We start from the raw sequence: 11,975 nt of genomic DNA, 5'->3' as shown, positions 1-11,975 counted from the left end.
CTGTGCTCCTGAAAAATACTTCGCATTTCACAACGGCAAAGAAACTCAATTGAATTCTTGTGAACAGGAGAGCCTACCCGGACGCAACTTCACCTTTTGGCAATGGTTTGATGGAGTCATGGAACTTATGAAGAAACATCTCAAGCCTCACTGGAATGATGGGTAATGACTATGAGCGTATTATTATTATTATTATTTAGTTAGTTAGTTTGTTTTTTGAAGCAGACAGGCTTCATGTTGACTTTATAGATGAACTTGCCAGATTTCATTCCCCACAGAATTTAAACTAACACTTAAAATAATTGTCTTTATTTCAAGAAGGTTCTGACTAACTCTCCAATCAAAGGGTCAAAGCTTGCCGTATTCCATACTCATGATAACATGGACTTAAAGTGAGACAGACGCTTGCATAAATTGGTGTCGATAGAGATTAATTTAGGTTGTCACTGCCAATTCTGAACCGTCTGCCCAGTTGAAGTCAGCCCACACCTCTATTGAGTAAACTTAGCAGAAATAATGTGGAGATCTGACCAAGCTTTAAGGCAGCTCCCTCTCTAATAATCTAGTGAACTTGATAATGCCTAGAACCCTCGGACAGTCAAATATGACGGTCTGGACTCGTTGGGGGTTTTAATAACCTTTTAATTTATTCATAAAGAGTATAATAATAAACAATAATTGAATATATACATGTTTCTACTCAGTCCAGTGTTGGAAACAAAAGATAAACAAAGTACAAAAGGGAAGAAAGGAAATTAATTTAAAAATTAATCCATATAATTAAACTCTCTGTTTAAAGAGTAGGAGCCTCCCGTAATCCATACTCAATAATGTGATCATGCAGGGAGATGGAGGATATTAAAGCCTGTGTTGAGAGAAATTCGTCTAGGTTCTCACTACCCACATTTAGAGTATCAGCCTTTTTAAAATCAGCCTGTACCTCTGTCAAGTAACCTTAGAAATAAGATGTAGGTCTGATCGCGCTCTTAATGTAGCTTCCTCTCTAATGATGTTGTGCACTTGTTTCTCACCTAACCTTGTTTTGCTGTCTTTGTTATGACCGCCTGGACTCTTTGGGTTTCTTATTAGCAATTAGCAATTAAGAAATCTCTATGACAGAAACAATGATGGTGATTAGCTGTTCATTCGCTAATAGAATTTTGTGCAAGAAATAATTAAATGTGATTCTTCTTCTGCTTTAGAAATCTGCTTTAATAGCCAAGAGGTAAGATAGCAAGAGCGATTAAGCTTGAATTCAATAACAAAAGGAATAAGAAGAAAATATTAATGACAATGACAATCCAGTGTTGCATAAATAAAATGTTTCTACTCTCTAATAAATCAGGTACAAAACATCCCAGTCCAAAGTTGGAAATAAAATATAGAAGTAGTATGGGCCAAGACCGGCTAACAAAAGGAAAATAATGTAAAATATGACCATTATGTTTGTTTGAGACTGCGTGAAGTTGTTCATTCTCAATTTAGCTTTACCATCCGGCCGCCATCAAGGTAAAAATATAATATACAGTATACAGTCCATACATTTTGAATTTTTCATATTTACAATTTCATATGTACTATGGAAGCGATATTGCGATAATGATTTCTCGAGCGTCAAGCAACGCTTGCTGCAAGCGCTCATTCATTCTGAATGGAGTGCTCAGTCTCATTCATTTGGACGCCTCTCCGAGTCAACGGTTTATCGTCCTGACTCTGCGGCGTCCAAAGCCCTCCAGCCTAAGCCTAAGCCCTCCAGCCTAAGCCACCGCCGAGGCAGGGAGCACGGCCGACAGGCCGGGGGAGCAGCAAGGCTCCAGGTTGCATCTGGACACCTCTCATTCAAGTGAGTAGGAAAGGACGAGCGGTGCGTTCGCTCATGAATATTTTTACTCATTAATCATCCAATATTTATCCATTAGTACATATAAAATTGTAAATATCATTCAGTGTTGTTGCAAAACACAATTATGTTTATTGTACAGTATATACAGTACTGTATTTTTATGACTTTGGTGACAGTCGGTGTGTGGCTCTGTCTCGCTCGTCTAAAACCAGGAAATGGGCATGTGCAGTGGAGTTCTTTGCTGCATTGTGTCAGGCAATTACTTCACGGCCTTACTCGGCCCCGAATTGCTGGCGTTTTAGAACTACTCCGAGATGGTTCTTCTGATAAAGCGGTTCAATTGTAACCGCTCGGCTGCGAAAAAGTCTACTGGAGAAGTAACCACTAGGTGCCAAGCATTGCCATCTATGTGTGGAACCAGGCTAATGGAAAAGCACCTTATGAGTACTAATACATCTTAATACTAACACATGATCCATTATGCGGGATAATGGACATGGGCTGTATTACCATAGTTTCTTAGATATTAATGTTTCTGTTTAAAAATTATGAAACAATATAAAGAAAAATATGTGAAGTGGTTATTGGTTATATGCTTTAGCACTGTAAAATATTGTAAGCAAGCTGGCTGTATTGGAAAATGTAAACAAGGTCTGTGTGAGTTTACATGTGATGCTTGTTAATTTCCAATTTTGACACTGCCCAACTCAACACTCCTTCCTTGGATTAAGTACCTGGTAAAGAAACCCCACCTGCCCCCAAATGTCCCCATACAAGTCACAGGTCCTCGTCATCATCGCCATTGAGGTTTCCAATCAACTCCAACAGCATGTCCGGTTCTGTAGAGGACACCACACTGAGGCAGGACTCCTGAAGAAGAGGTGTTGGTGGTTCCGTGATAGTGAGCTCTTTATCCGCATTTTCGATAACTTTGGTGTGTAGGGCATGTTGACAGTAGGGCATATGACGGACACCAGTGGGGATCCTTCGACGCCAGTCATCAGTTCACAAACTGGGATAAGGCCTGGATGGTGGTCAAGATGGACCTGTGGGGTGGCCCCACCCTGGAGAACTGGTATGCACGTTGGGCTGATAGCAATGCAGGTGCCAAAGGGTAGGTGTGATGAAATGCAACAGGCTACATGTGGCATAGGGGGTGGAAGATGTCATAGGGTATGTTGTTTTCATTCAGCCAGTCTCCTGTAAATTGAGGACAATTGGTGGAAATCTTCACGAGGGCGGCTTCCCTGACAATCCTCACAAAGCTTATGCAAGTCATTCCTTCAACTTTAGGGGTGTCAAACTCATTTTCACCGAGGGCCACATCAGCATAATGGCTGTCCTCAAAGGGCCAGATGTAACTTACAAATGTAACTAAATGTAATCGAATGTAATGTAAAATAAATGTAACTACTCCTTAATGTTAAATAACTAATTATTTATTATAATTTATTCAAGTGACAATTACTGTTGCAAAGAAAACATATGTTTGCTTGTTGCTCTAACAAATCCTTTTACATTTTGTCAGCTTATGAAAACCCACATAACTCCATTAATGAAGGATCAAACTGTCCAAGTGAATAAAGAAAAATAACATAAAACTGAGCTGGAAAGAACATATATGACACATGTAGCATTTTACAAAAAAAGGCTGCACATAGCCTTGCATCCAACTGATGATTTGATGACAACAATTTGTCTGCATACACACATAAGACCTGCAAACATTAAATAATTACAACAGCAGCTACACATAAATAATATGTAATCAACTAAAAATACCAAAATAAAGGTTGACTCAATTCTAAAACTATATTGGTCAAGTTTTTCGGTTAGTCTGATGAGGAGATGCTGCTTGTCCTTGAACACACCAAGTGGATTCTCTCTCTACTATCGATTGATCATGTTCTGAAAATGATAAACACAAAACAAAATGCAAGCACAATCATCAAATTGCACAGTTTAACTGTTCATCTTCTTAGTTGAATTACATTTTATTATATTTTAATTAAGTTTTAAAAAAACATGCCTACCTGTGTGTTTTCTGACCAGATGCTTGACCGTTTTCCCGTTGCCAGTGTGTCAATGTCTGGTTTTAGGTCCTGTGCTGAGGCAATGCGTAGAACAGCATGGAGGTTGTCATCCGTGAGGTGTGATCTGTGCTTGTTTTTGTGCAGATTGATTATGGAAAAAAACAGTTTGCACAGATAGGTGCTCCCAAACATGGACAGAACACGGGCAGCATGAAATCGAAGCTGTGGCATCAAACCAGGGGGCAGCAGATGGTAATAGTCCTGGATTGCAGCATCCTGGAACTTTGCTCTCAGGCCACTGTCGCTTTGAAGCTCAATTAGCTCCATCTGAAGGTGTTGGGGTGCAGTGCAGACATCGGTGGTGAAAGGATTGGCAAATATGTCAAAGCCAGACTGTTGTGCTCTGAAGTCAGAGAAGCGCCGATCAAACTCAGTCTTTAACCAGCTCAGTTTGGTACCCAACTGAGCACATGAAAAAGTCTCGGCAAATGAGGCTGACATGCTCTGACAAACAGGAAAGTCGACAAGATTGTCCTGTTTCACTTGCCACATCCATAAGTCCAATTTACGCTGGAAAGCCGTGATCGTGTCGGACATCTGCGTGATGACTTGTTTGCGTCCCTGCAGCTTCTGACTCAGCTGGGTGAGATGGTCAGTTATGTCACACAACACAGCAAAGTCACACAGCCACCTTGGATCTGATAGTTCAGACATGAGTTTTCCTTTACTCTGCATAAAAAGAGCAATGTCTTCCCTGAGCTCAAAAAATCGCTTGAGGACTTTGTTCCTACTCAGCCATCGCACTTCTGTTTGGTACGGCACATCCCCGTGTTCCGAGCCCATCTTCAGCAAAAACTGCTGGAACTGACAGTGATTCAGGCCACGCGCCCGGATGAAGTTCACTGTTTTCATGACTGTGGTCACAATGTCCTCCATTCCCAGCACCTTCCCACACAAAGCTTCTTGATGGATAATGCAATGATACGTTATCAGAGGCGTGTGACAGTTAATTTTTTTAATTTTTCCCCTTCATTAGTCCAACCAAGTCCACTTTTCCTCCACACATTGCCGGTGCACCGTCTGTAGTTAATCCCACCAAGTTTTCCCACTGCAATGCATTTTTACTTACGGACTTCTCCACCGCATCAAAAATGTCCTGTCCCGTCGTGGTCCCATGCATTGCAGCCACATCCAACAGCTCCTCAGTGATAGAGAGGTCCGACTTTACGCCGCTAGTAAAAATTGATAACTGCGCTGTGTCCGTGTTATCTGTGCTTTCATCAACAGCTAATGAAAAAGCTGTGTAGCTGCGTGTCTCCTCGGCCAGCTGTGTTGTAAGATTTTCTGCTAGTTCCTTCACTCTGTCCGTGATGGTGTTTCTTAACTCTTTGACTGACAAAAACGTTAAATAACGTTTAGTAAAATCCTACGGAGGGCTGCCAAAGACGTTAAAAGACGTTAAAAGACGTTCACTATGTTTTTTTTGTTTGTTTTTTGGAAACGGGTGGAGGAAAGTCTTGGCCAGCTGTGCTGATAGTATCAAGCAGATCTAATTAGTATAATGACTACTGGGAGTGTTACACAAAAAGAAAAACTGTAGTTGAAACAGCCACATAATTGTAAATAGTACCACAGTTGCACACATTTGTAAATAGTTTGCCAAATTGTTGTGTCAAATTGTTACACTGTTGAATGTAAATAAACGTATTTTGCTATCAAAAAAACACTTTTTCATTGTTGGTGGTAGTGTTTTACATAAGTAAAGCACTGTTTAGGTGTTTGTGGCATCATTCATGGGGAAAAAAAAGGTGTCAAATTCACTAGAGTGCATGAAATAATATCGTTTCACAAAAAGCTTGATTTCTCCGTATTTTGTTTCAAAACAGAGCATTTGGGTGAAACTAACCATTTTCTATTGTTGATTACTGAAAAACGGAATAAGGAAGAAACAAACTTTTTTTTCTGATGAAAGATGAGAGTTCAATCTTTCATTTGGCAGTATGTGTGTTTCTATAGTCCAAACACAACATTTTCTGTGGACCTTGAAAGATCAGTCAAAATGCTTAAATCGGCTGGCACCCACAGCATCCCTTTTCTGAAAACGTCTGGCAGTCAAAGAGTTAATAAACTGACATTTTTAAAAGTCTGTAACTGGTCGGGACACATCTGCTCACAGACCTTCAGCATGCACTGCTTCAAAAACGCTCCCTCTGAAAAAGACTTGGAAGCGTGGGCGATTTCTTCAGCCACAATGAAGCTAGCTTTCACTGCGGCCTTGTTTTTGGCTGTGGATTTCGTGAACAAACTCTGCTGCGACCGCGGTCTGCCTTTTAATTCTTGGGCAATTTGTTGCTTTTCTTGAAGGCTAGCTTTAGCGTACTTAGCTCCGTGTTTGGTGTCAAAATGTCAACACAGATTGTACTCTTTGACAACCGACACCGCCTCGTAACACAAAAGACATACCGGTCTTTCTCCTTGAAGCACAAACAAGTATTCGCCTTGCCATCTTTCTTGAAACAGTCTTCCGTCTGTATCAACTTTTCTCTTTCTGGACATCTCAATTCCACTCGTTGGCATGGATGTGGAAACACTGCCGCGGCTACCGTAGTCGAAAGGCATTGTGGGAAATGTAGTTTTTGGTCAAACCACGCTCTTAATTTATTTTTAGACACTCAAAACTTTTAAGCTTTCGCGGGCCACATTAAATGACATGGCGGGCCACATCTGGCCCGCGGGCCTTGAGTATGACACTTTTGTCCTAAAGGATCATGCCTTCGCCATTCTTTATGTAAACCTTGTTGCTATGAGCCATGAGCTCATGAGGATGTCATAGTGACGTCCTACACAGTGTACATCTTTGTGCTGTCCACGTTACAGGGTGATGTTTCATCTTCTTTAGTTCTTCTCTGATCTCGCGGGATGAACCAAATGGATTTTCTGGTTTTTCAAATCCCGGAAACTTCTGGTGGACAACATAAATCCTTTTCCTTTCGCTCCCACATAGCTATTTTCTTCCCATATGGTTAGATGTTCTTCGAGGGCTCGTGCACAATAGTGACCCCTCTGTGATAACCCTCACACGTCCCACGTGCCGATTAATAACTTCCAACAGTCCTTCCAACACGGCAGTCGCTTCTCCAGTTTGTGCACTGCCAATGGTTCTTCCTTTGCAACGACATCGTTCCTCACCATTTTGCTTGAGGATGCATCGCCAGTGTGCATACTGGTCCCTAGCCTTCTTGGACCCGTCGGAGTAGAGGACCCATTCAAATGGCTTCGCCTCCTCCTGGTCTGATGATGCTTGCTTCTTGGTGGTGGTCGTCGCTGGTCCGATTTCAAGGTTGGGGTCTAATAGGATGTCTTGATATCTTTCCCATCTTAGATTGGTTGCCTTTGTGCTCTCGATGGGGGTCTTTGTCAGAAAGTGACGAACTTGACTCTGTGTGATGACTCTTATACCCTGTCCTTGAGCCAGGTCTTTCGAGGAGATCCAGTATTTTGCCAAGACTGACAGCTCTTTCTCTGCTTGTGAAAACTTATTTTCCACGCTAGTCAGGGTGTAGCTCCACAATGTCACTAGTCCAACGCCTTCATTGCTGACCGTTACCACCGCATCGTCTTCACAACTCACTTCAGCGACCAATCTTGTAGTCAGACTTCTCAGTTCAAGTCTTATAGCATCTCTGATTGTTTGTTTCAATTTTTTCGAAGTTTTCCTGGTCCTTCGCTGCCCAAGGCCATACTTTAGTCTTTTTCTTATCAGGATTCTTTCGAAGGCGCGCATAAAGTGGTCTTTCTTTCTATTTCTTGTAGTAGGGAACATGATCTCTAACATAGTTGCATAGCCCGAGTATTTTTTGTAGCTCATTCTTGGTGGTTGGGGGCAAAAGTCGATTTTCTGCCTGAATCCATCTGAGAGTCCCAAGTCTGCTGCCACCTGGAAGCCCAAATAATCCACTTGGAATCTTGACAGCTGGCATTTTTTTAAATTAATCTTGAGTCCTGCTGTTGAGATCCTCTCGATCACAGTTTGCAGCATGTCCAAATGTTTCTCCTCTGTGTCACTGGCAACAAACACATCATTTATGTAGACTTTGATTTCCAATCCTTCAAGAACTCGCAAAACTGCTGATAGGAAAACATTACTTGAGTTTTTGGATCCCTGTGGCAATCTTTGCCAAACATATGCTTTTCTTTTATACGTTTTTCCTTGCGATGTCTCATTGAAAATAATCCATTTGCCAAACCAATGCATGATTTGTATTTTTTCATTCTCAAAGTCTTTGGGGATGTTTGGGGATCGATAAGGCTTGGTCGATTAGCTACCGTCCAGCGGTTAAGAGCCTAGAAGTTGATAACAGGCTTCCAGCCGTCTTCTGCCGATTTAGGCTTCTTCACAGCCTGAATGGGGCTATTAGTTATTGGATTTGGCTCTTCTCGAATTATGTCAAATGCCAACAGTTCTTTCACAATTATGTCCATTTTAGCAACAGCTCTAGGTTTGAGAGGGTATTGTCTTACTGGTGGATGCACTCCTCCGCCTATAGTATGCATATACTTCGGGCCCAAGTCTCCAGAGTCATTCTTGAAATGGGCCACAGCAGCTTTTTCTAGAATTCTTGTCAGTCTTTCTTTGCTTTCCGGGGACAGGTCACTGTCGTGGACCTCCTGGACCTGCTGCAGGTACATCCACAGGCTTGTACCATTCCATTGGTGTTGTATCCTTGGATGGTCCTATGCGGACTAGTCTTGATTGGAGCTTATGTAGTCGTACTTTCACTGATCGGCGCTTGCATCTCGGTTTGTTCAAATTCTCTGCGTCTTTCAATGCCAATAGATTGTATGGTCCAAGTACCCAAACAATTCCATTCCAGATGCTGACTGGCATTTTTGTTGTTGATCCATCTGCAACGATTACTTCTAGGTGTCCAATTTTCGTCAAGGCTCGGCGGGTCATTAAGACTTCTGCTTCTGTGTCAACCAAATACAATTCCATCTATGTTGGCATAAAGATTGTCCCCACTTTGGTAAACTCCGTCTAGGATGATCCGTGCCTTTCCTGCCATTACTGGTTGGTCTGTTGCTGCTTTGCCAGTTTCACAAAGGGCTCGCTTCCATGGTTAGTTTTGCGTAGGATGTTTTTTTTTCTTCCCTCAATGTTTCTGTACATTATTGCAGGGAGGTGTTCCGGTGGAGTGGATATTTCACTTGTTCAACTACTCTTTGAATCGGCTTAATCCAAAATTCAACGTATAATCCAAAAAAGGTCCCGATGAAAATGAATTTACAATTCCAGATTGTCACCCAAAAAAATAAGGAGGGAAAATCTGTATGTAAAAGTGATCAAGTTGCCTGATCCACTGGAACCAAATTCAAACAGTTTGGAATTTAGAGGAGTGGGTGCTAAATTGGCTCTCTTTCCCGTCGCTAGAAGGGTGTTCCTCATAGCCATTAAAGGCAAAATGAAAAAATAAGTTCTGTCTTTTAGTAAGTTCCTCAGTTTTTTAATATGTCCAAAAATATGTTAAATAGTCCAATAAGCCTTACATCTCACACAAAAGTTAAAAAAAAATCTGTACATTTAGCATTGCATAACTTCCAAACGGTTTGAGCACTGGAGAAAAAGAGTGCAAAATGAGCTTCTCCAGTGCTACTTATGTAGCAGTGTAGTTGGGTTTCTGGGAACTCATCATTAACACACTTTTCCAGTGTAGCGATAATTGATGTTGTCTTTTAGACAAATTAGTAATTTGATCAGCGCTATAGGGGCACCACGTTCTGTTTACTTTCAGTTTTGGAAAAACACAACGAATAAATTCCAAATCCTCATTTATTTATTCATAATCTAAAGTCGCCACATTCAATGTTCGTGGTTCTTTGTATTACTAAAAGAATTACTAATCCACTCAGACACAAGCACGATTGAGACTGAACTAGATTTAGCAAAACATGCATTTATTCACTACAGTTACACATAAAGAATCAAAACACTGCCTACCTAACTACCATACGGTGAAAGGAAAATGATAAAATTGAAGCTAATAAAAATAGGAAAGGAACAATTTAACGAAGTAGAAAGGAAAGATTTTACTTGCCAAATCTGTGAGATATTTGAAATGGAAGTTGCACCAGCGATATGTCAAATTGGCTATGAAACGTGCAACTTACTAGAGTGAGTTGAATCGAGCTAGCGGAGGGAAGGTCGATTGAAAAAAAAATTGCTCCCAAAAAAGGCAAGGCAAAAAAACTAAATAAAAATGTTCCACAGTTGGATGAGGTGCGACGCAACTCGGGCTCAAGGTGGACGCCGGTTTCAGGCGAGGGCAGGGGCTTCAGCCGGAGTAGTACTGTCGGCGTGCGCGAGAAGATCCGCGTATCAGCTGCCCAAATTCCGCTGCTGAGGCAGTGATCCGCTGCGTGCTTGCGTCCCAAGGGAGACCAGCTGTTGAACCAGCTCGCGCGAATTGGAATTGCGCACTGCCAGAGTCCAAACTGTCAGACGACTTTGTGCCACCGAGGTGGGACAAAACACACACAAAAAAAAGAAAAAGAAAGAAAGAAAAGAAAAGAGAAAAAAAAGTCCGTCTGGCAGGAGGGCGCACGCCGGGGTTTGGAACACGGCGGCGGTTAGGTGAGATCGTTAAATCCGAGACACTTCGTCGTTCAGGGAACAGAGATGCCACGTGGTTGAAAAACGTGGCACGGCACCGGGGAGTCCTTTTGTCAGTTCTGGGCCAGACGGGGTGAAAAAGGTGAATGAAGCAGGAACAGCGGGCCGGAAACGAGAGCGCTGAATAAAGGTCGCGCCGGCTGTTTTAAAGTTGTGGGGCGTGTCTGTCAACGGAGGTGCGAGCCGTCCCTCATTTTGGCTCAACCCAAGTCAGAGACTTTTAAATTCCAACTTATTTAAAGAATTAATAATTAAGAATTCAATTTGGTCAGGCTGGCAAGTCAAGTTCTTCCAAGCAAAACATGTTATTGTTACACATATCACCTAATAATGCATGAGATCATTTCGTTCTTTCCGGAGTAACTAAATAATCTCTTGATTTACCATCATCATTCCTGTTGAAATACATATGACATTCCTTTTTCATCAACATACATGATGTGAAACATTCAGTTGTGCGTAAGTTCACTTGTATGTGATGAATTTCTTATGTGAAATGTGTAAGATTGCTTTGTGGATTATAGGTGTTTCATGTGAGGCCAGTTCCGATCGTAACCACTTGAAGGCACTCTGGTCACGTGTAACCTCCAAGAAGGCTGGAATGTACTGACCAGGATTCCAACGGACCTTTTGGCCCATGTTGTTTTATGACTTTTACAAGAGTTTGCAGACTGCCGGTCTGCAATATCAGCAGGTGTGAAGATGAAGCTTTCCGATAAAAATACTTTGGTGCCATAAACTCGTGGTTCTGGTTGGTGAAAAACAAACATTCACATCCTGGTGATGGCCTGTGGTTGGTGACTTCAAAAAAGTGTAATCTCTTTTGGACTGTCTCTGGTTTAAATAGAAAGGGGGAGAGCGGAGGCATCTCACCCCACCCTAGGTTGACTAAGCGCATATTTCCAAGAGTGAAATGTTAAAGGAAGGAAGAAAAAAAAATTGAGGGTGACTGGTCTATAATTGTTACACCAGTAAACCCTTACATAGTTTTTGCTTTTGGTGTTAAAGCCTACACATTTTCTGTAAATGTTGTCGATAACGTTTTCCTACTGGGGTTATTGCGACATAACATATATGAGTCATTCTGTGCCGTCATGGCCTCTTATCACTGAGAGGGTCACTTTAAGCTCAGTTAACTAACGTAGCCTTTATAAGAGAGTACAGTTGTTGGAGTGTGAGTCGTATAAGCTTCCTTTTGGACTATTAGACCAAACCATTCAAAAGGTTATTCTTCCACCATATAACTTAATACCACAGTTCCATTCATCCATTTTCTTAACCGCTTGTCCTCAAAAGGGTCGCGGGGGGCGCTAGATCCTATCCCAGCTGGCTTCGGGCAGTAGGCGGGGTACACCCTGAACTGGTTACCAGCCAATCGCAGTAATACCACAGTTTACATTGTATTACCCTTGTACACAATGAAAAACTC

At 41.8% G+C, this 11,975-nt stretch overlaps 1 protein-coding gene across 2 annotated transcripts in view; it reads left to right on the top strand.

Moving 5' to 3' along the window:
- LOC147157205 (signal transducer and activator of transcription 5B-like) overlaps positions 1-11,975 on the top strand; it is a 28,118-nt gene that overhangs the window by 9,071 nt on the left and 7,072 nt on the right. For both annotated transcript variants that reach the window (XM_086063691.1, XM_086063690.1), the window contains exon 14: positions 68-162. In XM_086063691.1, coding sequence (XP_085919817.1) covers positions 68-162 — 95 coding nt within the window. The remainder of the gene's footprint in view (positions 1-67; positions 163-11,975) is intronic.

Source organism: Leptonotus elevatus, chromosome 20 (assembly GCF_054856555.1).
Source record: "Leptonotus elevatus isolate MCC_2025b chromosome 20, RoL_Lele_1.0, whole genome shotgun sequence".
NCBI lineage: Eukaryota > Metazoa > Chordata > Actinopteri > Syngnathiformes > Syngnathidae > Leptonotus > Leptonotus elevatus.
This window is presented reverse-complemented; position numbering and strand designations above follow the sequence as displayed.